At 33.5% G+C, this 18,603-nt stretch overlaps 1 protein-coding gene and 1 long non-coding RNA gene across 2 annotated transcripts; one reads left to right on the top strand and one right to left on the bottom strand.

Annotated features, from left to right (window-relative positions):
• Positions 1–3,313: 3,313 nt before the first annotated feature.
• LOC122198133 (uncharacterized) lies at positions 3,314–5,846 on the bottom strand. Its single transcript, XR_006192003.1, has 3 exons — positions 5,736–5,846; positions 4,446–4,607; positions 3,314–4,360 (listed from the first exon to the last, which is right to left on the bottom strand). It is a non-coding gene; the product is annotated as an uncharacterized LOC122198133 (long non-coding RNA).
• Positions 5,847–8,903: 3,057 nt separating this feature from the next.
• Positions 8,904–11,127, top strand: LOC111888044 (acid phosphatase 1). Its single transcript, XM_023884158.3, has 3 exons — positions 8,904–9,364; positions 10,371–10,580; positions 10,801–11,127. The coding sequence occupies exons 1-3, from the start codon at positions 8,958–8,960 to the stop codon at positions 10,976–10,978; spliced, it is 795 nt and encodes a 264-aa protein (XP_023739926.1). The 5' UTR covers positions 8,904–8,957; the 3' UTR covers positions 10,979–11,127.
• Positions 11,128–18,603: the final 7,476 nt, after the last annotated feature.

Below are 18,603 nucleotides of genomic sequence, written 5' to 3'. Positions count from 1 at the left end.
TAAGGCTGTGTTTGAGTTTGCTTATTTAAAACAACTTATGTTTATTTATAAAAGTGTTTATCAGTTCATCCGGTGTTAAAACAGAGTTTTAAAAAAAGTGTTTGGGTTAGCTTATTCGGTATCAAAACGTAATAAGGTGATAAGTTGTTTTTTAGTGTTTTGGCAATTTCTGCTTATAAGCGTAAAATGAACAAAAAAACATCTAACATATTAGTGACTTTTTGTTATGTTTTTTAATTATAGTCCATTTTTATTATCATTTTATAATAATCTTTTTGACAGAATTAATACCAATAACCTTAAAAAGGTTTATTTTGCAGCCTCAAATACCAATAATATGTTCAACCTATATCGTTTACAAAAAATAATATCGATGGGTTAAGTAATCAATGTTTTACGAAAAGGTTTTCTTTTGTGTGTTATCATAGTAATGTCATGAGATAACTTAACCAATAATTAATATAATATGTAAGTTGTGATTCATAAATTTTCCACTGCAGTAGACTAAAATTGTGGGAATAAAGTAGTATAATCTTGAAAAAAATAAAATAAAAGAAGGCATGAGATGATTGAGGTAAAGTGGAACATGAGATTTGAAAAAATAAACACAAAAGGAGATGATGTTGATAAAGCCTTTATGACAATGCAAAACGCAGCAGGAGGGTAAAGTTGCTTGTGCTCTGCGTGAAGGAAGAAAATCGTGATATGTAGAAAAGAAAAGGCCATCAATGATATAATGAACATTTGGGTAAACTAGATTATGTGAATAAGTAATTATGTTTCCTACTCAAATAAGGAGTTTCTTAAACCAACTTATTAAAAACTCTTTATTTGACTTAATAAGTACTTATAACTTTTACTTAGCCAAATCGTAAAATCCGTTTATTTCCCGTGTCAAACGGTATAAGCAAATAAGGAGCTTAAATAAGCAATCCCAAACACCCTTAATAGTTCTTCCATTGATTCTTTTAGTTTACAAATTTAATGGTCTTTGTAATTGCTTATTTAAAATGTTTATTTAGTTTATTTTGGTTTGGTACCGGTAATAAACATAGCTAAGTGTTTGGATTGTAAAAAATATTCTTATTCCGGTATGGTATTAATAATGAACATATTTTTTTTTATAAAATTTGTTTCAACTAATTAGAAATTTCAAAACTAGATTACATTTTTACCCTTAATTTAAAGAATAAAAAAATATATATGTATTTTCGATAAATTTATATGTATAAACAAAATTTGTTAAACACTAAAAATTAACTTATCAGTTTATTACGTTTAACACCCGATGAACTAATGCAAATAATTTGTTTTAAAATGGTGTTATCACCCCATATTAACTAGTAAATACTTTTACAAAAATAATATATGTTATTTTAAATAAGAAATCCCAAACACCCTATCGATAGAATTAAATATAAGTTGTACCATACTAGCCATTTTCTAAGCTATTATAACAAAATACCAAAAAATAAAACGTGACCAAAATAGTCATAATTTCCCTGGCGGACCATTTATGAAAATGTAGATTTTCTTAGGGTTTTTTTTTTTTTTTTTTTTTTTTTTTTTTTTTGCAAAATTCAAACCTTCATAATTATTTCGTACAAACCTCGTTTGAGCTATTTTTTTTTTAATTATGTTCTTTATAACAAAGACTTTCTATAGACATATTGCATTCAAATTTACGATGTCGGAAATTCATATCTTTTTAGTTCCAAAAGAGGTTAGTTGATGGAAAATATGAAAAAAAAAACCCAACTTTGATCATTTATAAGTTTTACATACAAACTCCATTTGAATTATTTTTTTTCATCTTTATTTATTACTATTATTATTATTATTTTGTAAAAAGAGCTTTCCATTAACATATTACACTCCCAAGTAAGTTATTCGTTGAAGATTTTATATATATATATATATATATATATATATATATATATATATATATATATATATATATATATATATATATATATATATATATATATATATATAAACTTAATAGCTTTTGCATACAAACTTCATAACAATCATTATACCATTTGGGTTCTGCCAATCATAATGGATGTATTACAAAAATCTCAAAAAAAAGAACATTTTTCTATTCGTATACAAATTTCATAACAATTATCATATCATTTGGGTTCACTCAATCATAAGGGTGACCTATAATATTATGAAAAAAAAAAATCTTTTTCGCAGTCAACCTAGATTTTCGTAGGTGTTGACATGTGAAAATCTATAAAAAAACATTTTTTTTTTGCAGATGATGGTCTATGAAAATTGAGCTAATCTGATATTTTTCATTTTTATGGCTATTTTATGATAAAAAGTTTTAAAAGTTAGCTATTATGATCATTTTATCTTATGTTTATTGTATTTTATATTATATTTATTGTAGGTAAATATGTTTTAAAAAAGGATAGACAAATATGAAATGTAGCCTTATTAAATATGCGAATAACCGTAAGGTTAAGGATGTAGGTCATACACCTTACGTGTAATTGTTTTCCTCCATCGTACAAGCTTGGTAGTTTTTTCACTAGAAATTCGATTGCTTTATCAGTTGAAATAGAATTGTCTACGGTTATGATCATTACATTATTGATATCCCACACTCGTAAGACAAGTCAATAACATGCGCCCAATGTTTTCTCCCTTATAACTTTCTAAAGTTTTAAAATTGATAATTTCTTTTTTGCATGACTTAATCTTCATTAATAAAGTAGATCGTGACCATCGTATAACTTAACATTTGACAAAGTTTTTTGTAATAATAGGGTAGTTTTGAGAATGGTAGGTAGAAATAAGACACTTTTGTAGAAATGAGTCTTTTTTCTTGGGACCCCACCATTAATGGTCCATTTCTTAATTCTAGAATTCAACAAATATTGAATGTTACATTTTTAGTCTTCTAACTTACATCATTAATTTCTTGTTAGCTTTTATTAACAAAACTTTAGTTTTTACTCCTATTATTAAAAATATATAATTAAATTCTAATTAATATTTTGAATAACTTATACCATTAATATAAAACTCATAAATACTATATTTCATTTATTCGATCGATTTGTATTATAATTAATAAATATATGAATGTTGTTGTTATTATATATATATATATATATATATATATATATATATATATATATATATATATATATATATATTATATTGATTACTTTATTTAAAAATATGTTTGTGTATTATTTTTAGGAATTTACATTTTTAAATAAATCTAATTAACACCTTCAAATAAAACACCAATATTGAATATATTACAATGTTACGAAATTACAAAAGCATTTAAATATGACATTACATTACTAAATAAGCATTAAACAACAATGCAAATTAAGCACACATTTAAGCATAAATTAATAAAAGTACATACTTCACATGGAATTGTATCTTGGTAGAGAATTTGAACAATTTCTTCGATTATGACCAGGTTAGTGGCATAGTCCACATTTGCGAGGTTCGTCGGGGTGGCGAATGTCCATCTTATTACGAAAACGGTTTGATCGTCTCCGATCTTGATGAACATAGAGTTTCGAGTAATCTTCTTGAATCTTCCAATCTGACTCTAATCAATAATCAACATGAGAAAGCGGTACAAAAGGAGCATTATTTTGATGTTTATACGTCATTGTAGTGTACACATTATTCACAACAGAAAGAGGGTTATCCCCTCTATACCGACAAACTGAAAGAGCATGAGAACACGTGAATCTTTCCATTTGCCATTTTCCACATGTGCATGTTTGTTGAAAATAATGGACAATATGTGTATTTTCTCTGGTGCCATTTATCCATAACTTTGTAACAATTTAGTAGACGCCTTCATTGTAATCAAACTCAGTTAAATTATGGCTTTGTGCACGAGTGTCTCGGTTACAAAATAGACACCACATACGTGATGGTAGAGGTGTATTGCAATTTATTGCAACATTACTATGCTTTCTAAAAAGTTACACTGTTCTGTTGAATCTAAGGTCAATACACGCCCTAATCGGTAGATGTCTTGCTCCCCACAACGCATTGTTCATACTCTCAAAGATATTTTTTGTCAAGATACCCATCTACGATTTTCATCATATAAAAGACACCACTGAATTTTATTGATTTGTTTTAAATACTGCTAAGCTTCAAGTTTGAGTTTTTTGACTTCTCTCATAATTGTAACAAACTTCCTTTTCAGTGTAGATTTTCCATTACATGGATTATTACTTGGTGCCTATCCGAAAGCACACCAACTGTGTGATGACTCTTCATCGACAATAACATATGCAACATGTAATATATTATTGTTAGCATCTTTTGTGACAGCAACAAGAAATTTCCCCGTATATGAACCCTTCAAATGACAACCATCAACAAAAATAATAGGTCAGCATAGATGAAATGCATTAATAGCAGGTCCAAAAGCCCAAAAAACATACTTGAATGTTGCAACATTTGAGGAGTCATTTGGCTTATGAAACCACTTCACAACTGTATCAGGATTCGAAGCTTGCAAAGCTGCAATGTAGTTAGACAACTCATCAAAATTACTCTCCCATGTTCCATAAATAGTCTATGGCTTTTCTCCTTCCATGCCATGCCTTCCAGTAAGAAACATCAACATTTAGAAGGTTTTTAATATCTGATTGTATATGTTTCACTGGATAAGCAACATTTTTTTTTCAATTGAATGTAGGATGTATGAGGAAATAGTTAAAGAGTTTAAACTTCTATTATTATTTCCAATACATGATCCAAAGCAATTATGAGCATCCACCCAACGTGTAATCTTCCACGTTTGATGATTTTTCTTTTTAATTGCACGGACATACCATGCATAATGTGGTGTGTAGTTCATAGTAGTTGAGCTTTGTCCTTCATCTCCTAAAGTCTTACACTTTGCTACCCATAAGTTACTTTTACTTTCGTACACTTTAAACTCTCTATTGTGATTGATCGACCAAAGTGTTACTGCCTTCTTGATTTGTACCTTACTTTCAAATTGCATTCTTAACCTTATTTTGTTTTCTGATTCCTTCCAAACATCTATATGAATGTTGTCTTCTAAATCGATTCTGTCATCATCGCCTACATCTCTAACATCATTCATAAAGCTCATAACCCGAGTTTCACAAACATCATCATCATCAGAATCTTCCCTAACATTACTGAATAACTCAGTACTAGTATCTTCATTATACTGTGAGTTGGCTTCATCAAATCAAAAGTCATTTTTTGCTTCAAATCTAACATCATTAGGTAAAGGAAATGCTACATCTGAGGGATTAGGCTCGGACACTTCAAAATTACGTAAAAGATCTACATAACTGGTTATAGTAGAAGGCATTACTTGTTCTTGAGCAATTTTTTCTACTACGACAATAACTTGAGCATATTAATTTTCATCATTTCAGCCAAATAATACATCACGTCTAGACTTGAGTCACTTATGATTCGTGAAATATTAGATTTTCCACCAAACTCGTAACATAGTGAGATATTCAACTTATATTTTGTTTTTTCGACTCTAACGTGTGCATAAACTAAATCCTTAACTTCTTCATACTGCAGTTTATGCCTAACAATATTTGAAGTGGTCAAAGTTGAATGATCTCCCTTTACGAAACCATTTTCATATAAAATATTACCACCCAGTACAAATTAATGATAAACGGACGATCTAGACTCATACATAACAACACCAATAAATCATAAGATAAAAGACGTACCTTGAATAAAGCGTTGATAAAGAAACGAAGAAGAGAAGAATTCTATATTTTGAAATGGATGAAAAAAACTGATGATAAAAAGAGGAATTTATTATAAAAAATGAATTGATTAGACAATTCAGTCATTTGCTTTCTTTGAGTTTTCATGAACAGTGACAACAATTTTTAACAGGTTTTTGCAGGTATGCTATCATGAATAGATATTTTGGAGTTTTCAAAAAATAACAAAAACATAAAATAAAAATATTCATATATTTATTAATTATAATACAAATCTGTCAAATAAATGCAATATATTAAATATTTAAATTTATTCATAGGTATTTATGAGTTTTATATTAATGGTATAAATTATTCAAAATATTAATTAGAATTTAATTATATATTTTTAATAAAAGGAGTAAAAACTAAAGTTTTTGTTAATAAAAGCTAACAAAAAAACTAATGATTTAAATTAGAGGACTAAAAATGTACATTCAATGTTTATTGAATTCTAAAATTAAAAAAGAATGTGAATCGGTGGGGCCCCAAGAAAGAAGACCCATTTCTAAAAAAACCTTATTTTTACCAAACATTCTCAGACTACCATATTATTACCAAAAACTCACCTTTGACATAAGTTTGTCCAACAATATCAAATCCACATTTGTGAGGGTATTACGAAAAAACTTATTCAATTTAGTATTTTCTTCAATAAAGTAATCGGAGAATTTTTTTTGAAACTGTGGTTCTACATGACAAAACTACTTCCGGTTCAATGCATTAATATACTTAATAAATGATTCATTATTTACAAATTTGAGCGGTAATTCTTCAACTACAAATACGTTTAACAAAACATTTTATATTTTTTTTATCATTATGTTTCCATGATTCATTCTTTACAAATTTGAGCGGTAATTTTCCAACTACAAATAAGTTAAACAAAGTTGTTTGTATTCTTTTGAAATTTAGGTGTTGTTTATTTTTTATAAAAAACCTCTTCATACCTCTTATTGCTATGCGGCGCAACACACGTGTAACACTTTTCATCTCGCAGTTGTTTGTTTTTTTAGAAGTCTTTAAAGTAAAAAATTGGGGAAACATTTGTATTGCCTATTTCAACCTCTTTTTTTTTCTCTTACTGAAATCTTATCTTGATGAATATTGATTATATGGTTCTAAAATCTTGCTAAATTCTTGTTTTACCATTTTTTTCGTTTTTTTATATTGAATAATGACAACTTCTTGTTGAAATATCATTATTTTTTGCTAAAATATCATTATTTATTCCTGAAATATTATAAAATTTTGCTGAAATGTCATACATTATTAAATTTCCGGTATTAAAAAACTATTTTCGGTATATAAAATCAGTTTATTTTAAAAAATTTAATATCTGTAGCAACATGTAGATGTTAAAAAACAAACATGCTTCTTATTATAGTCTGCAGCTAGTCTACCTCTTATGTTGCAGAGGGTTGCAGAGGTGGTCCACATACCTAATGAATTTTTGCTTAACAAAAAAAACAAACAACACCTTAAAGTGGTTTGGTTTTTTATATTTTTTCTACATTTTTTTGGGTTTTTTACATCTTAGAATATGTTTATTCATAATAGAAGTGCAGTTAACGCCGGAGTCGGTTTTGAGCAACGTGCTACAATGTTTGCATTTGCTATGTTTAACACCGTTAACCAAAAATACATCAAATTCGACCCAACAAGTCACCTTTTTGCTATATTTCCTTTTTTCTTCTTTGTCGTTTGACATGTTCCGACTTTGTTTTCATTTTGAGTGTTATCAACCAAGATATCTTCATCATCAATCTAAAACACAATAACACAATGATTTTAATATGATAAAATAATAATGAACTTTTATACATCACCATAAAACATTCAAATTTCAATGAGTAACATAATACAATAACACATTGAAAGAATAACATTTAAGTAGTGGATTAAAATACGATGCTTACTTGAGTTTCTTGACTTAGAACACAATTTCCATTACTTGAATGATTCCTTGGAGATGAAGAATGGAGTTCGATTTCTGGAAACTAGAATGTAGTTTGATTTCTAGAAACTAGAATGGAGTTTGATTTCACAGTAGAAGCATCTGGTTTTTTTGGGTGTTCGATGACACCGTAGGAGATGAGGAGGAGTAGTTTCTTTTTTGTGCGTGAATCAATCAGGATGCCAATGACAGTGTAGAATGATGATATCACAGTGTAATTGCAGAATGTTAATCGATGATCGATCACAACAAGGAGTAAGGACACAGGAGGTTGACGATCTACTCCAATTTTCGTAGCAGGTTTTTATTTTTATTTATTATTTTTTTTTTGTGAAACTTTGATTGATGCTAGGGTGGGTAACGAGAATACGGTATCTCGTGTGCTTGTGTTTGATCGATCAAAAGGGAGGCCAGAGATTAGAAAAATGAAATTTCAATTTTCGGTTCAGTTCCTTTAGAACTAATTAAACAGTTATTCGGGTAACCCATATCGAAATACCCGAGAACCAAAAGCCTAAAATACATAACCAAGAACCGAATCAAATAACTTATTCGGTCCTAATTCGGTTCGGTTCCGTCCAAATGCTCTTCCTTAACAACGGAGAAAAATAGCAAGGTTCTAAATGGCGTGAGGCGTGGCGTGGCGGCAAGGTCAAACCTCAAGTTTAACGAGCCATGACGTTTTTCAAGGCGTGATGTAAGGCGACGATTTTATATTAAGTTAAAATTATATTACCACATAAATATAAATTTATATTAAATATAACTATTTTTTAGAAGTGTTAGATCAATAACTAGTAACAAAAATTTAACAAAAACCACAATACTTGTATCTCCTATTAGAAAAGAAATAACAAAGAGCAAAAAACCGTGTCTCAAACGAAAAAACAGGTGCCATAACACGCCATAACGCGCCATGGCGCACCATATCACGCCTTGCCACGCGCCACGCCTAACAGCAACGTTATGAGGCTTTTCGTAACGGCGGAGCCGCGCCTCACGTCATGACACACGTTTTAGAACACTGGAAAATAGTAATCGAGCATTGGACTAAAAATGCAAAATAATTTTGTTAATGAATTGCAAATTGCCAAATAGTATATTGATAAATAGTCAAGGGACGAAAGTTGTACTTTACTCAACGATTCCACCATATATAGCTTCTGGTGTCCTTAGTTCTGGGAAGTACGAAGTACCAAATACTTTCTCTCGCTCCGTCATTTGTCATGGACTTCGGCCGGTTAACCGTCACATTCCTCCTCCTCTCATTCGCTACTAGTTCCTTATCGGAACGATTAATCCGTATGTCAACGGAAGATCGAGGAACATCATCAGTCTATTCTGGTGTCCCCAGTTCTCGTAGAAATACGGATTTGTTATGTGAAAGCTGGAAGTTCTCCGTTGAAACCAATGATGCCGGTGTCTGGTACACTGTGCCCGAAAAGTGCGTGAGCTTCGTCAACAACTACTTGAATGGTGAACGATATCGATATGATTCGGAAGTCATTGCCGATTACGCTATAGAGTACGCAAAGACGGTGAATATCGCCGGCGATGGCAAAGACGCTTGGATCTTTGATGTTGATGAGACTTTGCTCTCGAATCTGCCTTGGTATGCGACTCACGGATTCGGGTAAGTCAGATGCGTTTTTAGCCGTCCGATATTGATATTGATAATTATTAGTGTAGATTTTACTTCTCTCTCTCTCTCTCTCTCTCTCTCTCTCTCTCTCTCTCTCTCTCTCTCTCTCTATTGACCATCGTTGCGATGAAATTGATACCTTTGAAATTCAAAATCAGATAGCTATACATTGTAGTGCTTCTGTGGTTTATGTAATTATGAACTTAGGATTAACAAAATCCTGGAAAATTCAAATCAACGTTTGTTGATGTCACAAGTCTTGCATCCATTTTCTTCACTACTTTGAAGCCAAGTTCATTGATTCAACAGATTTTAGAAATTGATTCTGCCTGTTTTTCGTTCTCTTTGCTGGTATGGTCTTTAAGCTCCTCATTGGCCATTTGAAATCCAGCCAGTAGAAAGGGGATTCGACCCTTTTGGCCTGCTTCCAATGGGCTTATTAGCATACTGATGTGGGCAAGGTTTCCAAAATTTTGTTTCTTTTTCTATAATTGGTATCTAAGGGGCTATAAGATACAGTTTGAAATTTGCTTATTTTACTAATACATCTATAGGTTTGATATGTTAGGATTTGTTTCATACCTTTTATGTCTCATATTAGTGAATTTTATTTACTAGTTTTGAAATCGTAAACTTTTATGGAAATAGATTTTATTATTTATGCAATTTCTTATTAAGAATTTGTTTCTTACCTTTTATGGCCTATATTAGCGAATTAACAAGTTTTTCAAATCTTATAAGGATGATAGGTTATAAACTTAAGATAATGCACAATTAATTATTCACTAGTATTGTTTTCGCAGCATTTATTACAATAGATGAATAACCTATTAAAAGGGGCCAAGTAAGCATTTGAACTCGTGGTTTGATGACAAAATTTATCTTTTCATGATAAAAAAAAAGGTTCATTCTAGATCAGTAAATTCTATAATAATCCAATAATGAATTAGTAAATGATGCTTTAAGATTATAAACTAAGTTGCTTTTGTGTAAATAGATCGGAGGTGTTTGATGAGGATTCTTTCAACAAGTGGGTAGATTTGGCAGAGGCTCCTGCCTTACCAGCAAGTTTAAGGTTGTACAATGAACTTCAACAGTTAGGGTTTAAGATTTTCTTGTTGACAGGCCGAACTGAATCCCAAAGAAAATCTACAGATAAGAATCTTCTGGATGCTGAATACACCAACTATGAAAGCCTTATCTTAAGGTAATTGTTTTATATGAACCTACATATTTCTTAAACTTACAGAAATTGTTGATCCCCATATCTTGAAGTTAGGGTTCTATGCAACAAATAGCAATGTACTTTCATTAATAGAAAGAAATTCAATGCTATAATAGTATAATACACAAATAAGAAAAAGGAAGTTGCTATTTTTTGCATTTAAGCCCCGTGAAAAGTAAAGATCTTTTTATGGATGAAACAGGGCAACTTCAGATGAAGGTAAACCGGCTACTTTGTATAAATCTGAGAAGAGACAGGAACTTATAGATGGAGGTTATAGGATACATGGAAGCTCGGGAGACCAATGGAGTGATTTGTTGGGTTTTGCAATAGGAACAAGATCCTTTAAACTTCCAAATCCTATGTATTACATCTTGTGATTTTATACAACAATATAAATGCTCCAAAATTTCATGTTTGTATAACTTCCAATTCATGTATTTGCTTCTATATCGTGTAAGTGTAAGTTGTCATTAGGTTTTGTACGGATAAAATGTGTTTGAATAAATGATGTTTTTTTTTGAGAAAATGTTGACATATTTATGAAATGAAAGGAAAAAACAAATTAGGTCACAAGGAGAAAGAGCACCTTGATCTGGTAGCTTATGTATATGTGTTTCATTCAATTTCAAGAAAATAATAATAACGGTAATACCTTTTGGGGTTAAATTATAGGGGATATGGAGTAAATTGGCAGTATTTAAGAAAATAACCAATAACTATGTATTTTGTTTCTTTCGGAAAATGACCAACATTTACAGCATGAATCATTTCGGACCCGAAATCAGGTTTGGTGGTCCCCATATTTATACCTTGCTTCCAAAATGTGGTACCATATGTAGAGTAGCATTTTGGACTCATCGGTTGTTTGATGAAAATTGGCTTTAGCTGGTGAAGAGGTTGTGGTGTTGTGAGTATGTTTTCTCTTTCTTGTATTTTTATATTAACATTTTATCAACTTAGTGTAAAATCGTAAGTTGGAAAGAAAAAACATTGTGTGTAATATGATGATCGTGTTCGGAACACGGAAACAAGTCCGACATTCGATGAACTTAGGGTAAAAATAAGTAGTTGAGTAATCGTCGACACTTAGGCTTACTTGGCATTAATATTGTTGATAGTTAGTATTGTTTTGGTAGGAATGTGTCTAGAACACGAAGAATTGTGTTCGTCTACTGCTTCCAAAACAATTTTTGATAACTTGTTTTACTATTATGTGAGCATGACCTTGTATATGAAGTTGTAGTGACGATGACCTGCTAGGCCACAACCTACCCTAAGAGGAGAGACTTTTCAAGGCGTCCTGTTTTGCGAGGTGGTTGTATGTCCCCATGGCGTGGAAAGGCACCCATTGCTCATCCATTACATTTTTTTTCAAGGAGGTTATTATAGATCCACGGTCTGATGTGGATGAACTATTCTTTAGCTAGGTGACTACAAACTCTACTTTAATAAGAATGTATTTTGCCTGATAATAGGTTTTTGTTTTAATGACTATTTCCTATTATGGTATGTTCTTCGAGCTTAAGTCATCCCGGGATAGCTTTGTCTAAGTTAAGCCTTAGAATCACAGCAAAGAAAAACTGACGTCAATCGTCGTCCGGGAGGTGGTTTCGGAACGAAGCTCCGACGGTCTAGTTAGTGGTTGTATGGTAGAATTAGGTTTAGGTAAGGGATAGAGAATGAGGCGACCCCTTCTTCTGGAGAAGAAAGGTTCATTTTATACTTGTTGTCCTCTACGCGTGATCCTGACATGATCTTTTGTCCCGTCTGGGCCGACAGGACGTGGATGATTCCTATTGGCGGATTGTGCACCACTAAAGGTTATTTGCTATTGGTGCAGAACTAAAAGAGTACATCGTCCTAGGTGCTACACTTGTCGCTCTGGGGAGTGGCCAATACTATTTTGGCTTATTTTAGACCGAAGTTTCTTGTCCTGAATTGGACCTTGGCGTTGGAGCGTCGAGGTCTGAGTGTAAGGTCACGGGGGTGAGAGCCCGGGACTAATCACTCATGTTAGATGGCGACCGTTATCTAGGTCGTCCTTTAGATAACCGTTATGTTATCTTTGATGTATTCCTAGGAGGATATGTTAACAAGTCCCCTAAGCTTAACATCGGATAACACAAAATGTTAACGGTCTAGCTTAAGGTTGTATAACTCTAAGTACAGGCCCAAAATACATGCTGACATGGTGAATGTTAGTGACTTTCATGATGTATTTAATAGCTCACTTGATGAGCTATTTGGTGAGGATGTGGTACAAATGTCCCTTCTCTACATATTGGAAAGTGGTTTTGTGGCAGATACCCTCGTGAGCTGGCGAATGACGAATTCCTTGCACTTTTATCCAATAGTTATCAGTTCAATATGTATCATGTAATTTACCATTTTAATTAGTTGCAATTTATTATTTCTTTTATCTAATTTATGGATCTATTTTTCTGCCATTGTACCATAGGACAAGGTGGTTAGGGATTTCACATAAGAACATATGTTGAGAGTGTTTCACAAAACCAAGGACCAGATTCACCCTACCGATCAAAGAATAATCTAGCGACACACCTACATCATACAAATGTTTATTATGTGGAATTAATGTTATTTTTTTTAGCATCATTATGTTGCTAATACTTTGACATCTTAATGTGATAGATATGAATTCTGGGAACGTTTCCACAATGTAGGAAATTTGGTAACCAAATATCGGGTGTGATCCCTCAAGTCATTACGTTGTTGAGGCTTAGATGGTTAGTCTCTTGATTATTCATTTTGGGTTAGAGGGATGGGAAGGGGGTTTGTCACTTGATTCTTCATATTTTTTGTTTTGAGCCTCACAAAATTGGAATGCTTCAGTAATGGAATATTGGAATTGGGCTTCGGGAATATTAGACAGATACTTATATTTTTATTATTAGAGTGTGTGTTATGTAAATTTGTCTACTATATACAAACATGTATTATGTCGATTATGAGATATACAAGATACCCTTTTGTTAAATTTTATATGGTATCGGAGCTAGGAATACCCTAGTCTCAAATTTGCCGCCACCGCTCATACCTAAGTGACTCACATTCATAACTTCTTTTTCTTTTTTTATTTTCCCTCCAAACAAACAACAACAATCGGCCCTAATGGTAGTCCCTCTCGTAGCCTTCTTTTCAATCGAGAAAACTACACACAACTATCACAATTTCGGTTTTAAATTGTCCCCTACAAACTATGGATATTGGAAGGCTATGATTCAACCGTTCCTAACTATAAACAACTTATTTGGATACGTTGATGGCACCATCTCGTGCCCTGTACCGCTGATCACTGCATCATCCAGAAAACAAGGTGAAGCCGCTACCTCTACATCAAACCCCAATCATGCAATCGGGATAGCAAACGACGCTCACGTCCATATGCTGCTCTTGTCAACCATTTCAGAATCGTCATTTCGACATGTGCAGGGTACTACTTCTCGCGATCTTTGGTTGGCTCTTAAACGTGCCTATGCACCTCATACCGCATCAAGAGAATTCACACTAAAAATTTAGTTGCTAAAAATCCAAATGAAGGGAGACGAGACCTTTGCAACCTATCTCACTAGAGCATAGGAGTATGCCAATGCGCTTTCTAATATTGGACAACCTACATCAAAAAAGACATTGTTATGTTAATTGTTGCAGGTCTTCGAGAGGAATACAATGGGGTTAAACAGAGCCTTCTTGCTAGACAATTAACGGATGTTGTTTCAGAACTCCTTGGAATATTGGCTAATCATGAGTTCATCATGAGTTCTTGATTCACAAATCTGTTCCAGATGTTACCCATGTTTAAGCATTCACAGCTACAAGAGCAGCCGATTCTTCTCTTCAAACTAATACTGTTCAGGCCTTGTAATAACTTGTTTCGTGCCTTGGTTTCCAACTACAGCCGATTTCAAACACATCATCAACACCTACTTCTTAAGCCTTTATAGAAACATATCCGGTCCTCTTAATAGCAATTGTAATCGAGGAGGCTACAACTCATGTGGTCGTGGCGGTCGTGGTAGCAATGCCAACAACAACTTTAATCGAAATCAAGGAAGTGGAAATCGAAACCAAGGTTACTTTAGTTGGACTTCTAACCAAAACACAGTTTATGGCACATGTAACATGTGTGGAATTGGTCATGTTCCATCACAATGTCCAAACTACGACCCATCCACTTTTAGAACAAGACAAACTTCTGCTAATTATGTAGATCTTTGTTCACAATCGTCAACTTATTGGCTCCCGGATACAGGCTCAAACAACCATGTTGAACCTGATATGACGGGTTTCAATTCAGCTGAATCCTACTATGGAGATGAAAATTTGCATGTTGGCAACGGTAAGGCCCTTCCTATCCTATACATTGGTTCTTCCCAACTTTATTCACCAAACAAAACCTTTTACCCAATCAATATCCTTCATGTTCCTGAAATTAAGAAATGTAACACCCTGTTCAGGATCATTCAGTGATTCAGGGTCATGGTCCAGAAGTCGATTATGGAAATGCTTTAGGCCTTAAGGAGGCGATGTTTAGACCTTTTGGAAGGAGTGAATGATGGTTATGAGATCTAAACCTTTAAATTGTGTTTTGGGACAAAGGGTATAATGAGAAAAGTCATAGGTCGGGTTCTTGCATGAAATATGGATTTTTGTTCGAGAATTTTTTTAGTCTAAGATATTTAGATACTATTTTAGATCTCTTCAATACCTTCTCCTGGATATAAATATCGTCGAAATCAGAGTTGAAACGAAGAAATTATGACCTTTTGAAGTTAGGATGGTTTCGGGTTAAGTCATGTACGATGGGCATACGGGGAAGTTCGTTGGGCATACTAGGGCATTGATATGTGCATATATATATATATATATATATATATATATATATATATATATATATATATATATATATATATATATATTACATCATATCTTAATACTTTTAGCTATAATTATGCTTATTATAGAACAAAAGGTACTTATTATGTTTAATATCTTTTATGTAGCATAAAAGACATGTTCGGAAGCAACATGGAAGCTGGAAGCAGGAAAATGCAAGCTTAGGCAAGAAGAAGACACAAGAAAGATGTTGTTGGACAGCGTGACCCCTCGTCAGTATTTTGACCATATCTCATGACTCGTAACTCCGATTGAAGAGATTCAAAATGATCTGAAAACTAGACACAATTTCAGATGACTTTCGTGTTTTGAGAAAAGTCGTATTTTCAACCACCGCGACGTGGTGAATGGAATCTTCTTGATTCTTAGCGTCGACTTGGAGAATACGGGATAAACTTGAGGACCACGACGTGGTGCCTTTGCCACATCGTGGTGTCGATATTTTTGGTAACTATATATATCTCGTATATTAGGTCGATTCCAAGGGGAGAGGGTTGAAGGCTGCGACTATTAACAAAAAATACCCTTCCAAGACCCCTTTGAGGGTAGAATTCAACTAGAGATCAAAGGATAAAAAGATTGGAACAATAATATGAACACATATTAGACAAGATATGTACAGCTCCTAACAGCCCATTTTCTTCTACTTACAACCTTTTTTCTAATGATACTAATAGCTCCTAACAACTTCCAGTTGCAATACATCGAGTCATTGCTTGTAAGCAAACAACTGACAAGCTTGCTTCATAAAGTGAGTAATCATGTCTCTTTTTTTTTATTTGCCTGGTCTATAGCTTTTTCCATTTCCTATCCTCATGTTTGACAATGGCAAGGTGTTTCAAACAGTTCAACATAAACAAATTCATATAAAAATGAAGTGGAAACTATTATAATTTCTAAATCTGCAAGGAATTGATATTAATTTTGCATATTAAAGTATTGGATTTCAAGTCAAAGTAAAAGAATAGTCGAATTTAACCAAAAAAAATCATAACTTGCAAAATTTGGAGCCGTTTTAGGGTTAATTAACCATAGAATTGAATTTAACATAACAATTCGATACAAAAGCACTTGACTATTGATCTCAGCAGTTGATTTTACTAAACAAAGTAGGATTATGCAAATGATCGATAATGAATCGAACAAAAAGAGAATTGATTTGATGATAAATCAGAACTTAAATCTGACAGAAAATTCAAAATCGTAGCTATGGAGAAGAAGCATGAACAAAATAATCAGAAAAATCATAAGGCGTATCCCCATTTTCTTAGCAAAACAAGTACCTGGATGAGAAGAGGCAGAAGGCGTCGACAGAGGAAGGGTATGGCAAGGGCACAAAGTGGAAAGCGTATCCCCATTTTCTCAGTCAGCTAGTTTCCCCATTCTATCTGAATCAGACCTTTATTACCCAGTCATATGCCCAAAGTTGGATTAACAAACATGCTTTGCTGACCGAGTCAACCAAAAACGACTGACACGACTCAGTCAGACGTATATCAAACAGGACCTTAGTGAGTTTCCCCAAAATACCCCACACAACAAACATATAAGCATGCCTATCGGGTCCTCGGTCATCAGACTGGATTGCCCTGCACACTGGGTCCACATTCATCATACTGGATTACCCCTGAGCCCACATCATAAATCTGGATTGCCCACCCGGCCCTCAGCTTATGTCTGGATTACTCCCGAGCCCACATCTTCAGTCTGGATTGCACTCCAGACCCTCAACTTATGACTGGATTGCTCTAGGGTTTATTGGCTTCCACACAAAGCAACATCACCTCAACCCAACATCACCATGTCAACATATAAACAATCAAGAAATCAAGAAGGCACATAAGCACAGACAACTATGAATCTACATGCCCACTGCCGCCTACTAGACCCCTCACAACACTGCTCCGCTACCATTTAATCTCTATCGAATGCATAGCCACAAGTAACCAGAGGTGAGATAGCCACCCGAACAGATGATCCTATTCTAGAGCCACAACCAAACGAGGAACATGCAAGAAAACCTAGATCAAGAGTTCAGGCTATCCTACATGGCTACCTACAACCCTAGGACATTCCACTAGATGATAACCAACCTACAGGTACTCCAACCAACATACCACTACTGTTGCATCTTAACACACACACACACACATACATATATATATATATATATATATATACACACACACACCAGATCATTACAACATAATAATATCCTAAATACAAGGAAACATAACCAATCTTCAAGGAATGCATAACCATATGTACCCATAGGTGAGATATACACCCAGACAGATGATCATACTCTAAAGCCACAACCAAACGAGGAATAGGCAAGAAAGCCTAGATCAAGATTCCTCGGTCTATCCTACGTGACTACATACAACCCTTAGGGTAGTCGTCTACTAGATGATAACCAAAACTAGTGGTCCAACATTGGTGCTTTCGACCTACAGGTATAGTGATGAAAAGTCACCAGAAACAAAGAACCCAGAAAATACTGCAACACGTTTCCCTTTTTGCACTGCTTGCTCCCACGAGCCCTCTAACACCAAAACTTGAAAGAATCTTAATCAATAACCCAAATCCTTTAAGTTTGACTTACTTGTCAAAAAGTCAACGATAAATAAGTCAAGTGGACATCACGACGTGACAATCCATTGGTCACGTCATGAGCCACTAAAAGACAAAATAGTCGCGGTCCCTCGATTCTCACGACGTGATAGGCATAGTCACACGTCGTGAGAACCGTCTGAATGACATTTTGATGCATTAAACCCCTTAATCCATTATGCCACTAATCCACCTTCCCCAGAAGGCTTCTTAACACCTTAAGAACCATAAAAATCGATGTTTTAAGGTCTTGTGTGTCCAATGCAAGACTTGAGCTCAAATTAGGGCATTTATGAAGAAAATGAGGTCAAAACCTCAAGCATAAGCTCAAACATGACCCAAACTTATCACCAAGGGACTATAAGGACCCATAAAGTTGCTAACTTTATGGAGTCCCAACACTCTAACTTATCTAACCATAGACAATCATGCATAAAACCCTAGATCTAGCAACAAGTAATCATAAAGCTTG

The sequence above is a fragment of the Lactuca sativa genome, chromosome 5, assembly GCF_002870075.4.
Source record: "Lactuca sativa cultivar Salinas chromosome 5, Lsat_Salinas_v11, whole genome shotgun sequence".
Classification (NCBI taxonomy): Eukaryota; Viridiplantae; Streptophyta; class Magnoliopsida; order Asterales; family Asteraceae; genus Lactuca; species Lactuca sativa.
Note: the sequence above shows the minus strand (reverse complement) of the source record. Positions and strands in the feature narration are given on the sequence as shown.

Bases quoted from the DNA above. Each gene is read 5' to 3' on its own strand.
- LOC111888044 (XM_023884158.3), top strand. From the start codon at position 8,958: ATGGACTTCGGCCGGTTAACCGTCACATTCCTCCTCCTCTCATTCGCT. The intron at 9,365-10,370 runs GTAAGTCAGATG...TTGTGTAAATAG, and splicing joins TATGCGACTCACGGATTCGG to ATCGGAGGTGTTTGATGAGG. The intron at 10,581-10,800 runs GTAATTGTTTTA...TGGATGAAACAG, and splicing joins TATGAAAGCCTTATCTTAAG to GGCAACTTCAGATGAAGGTA.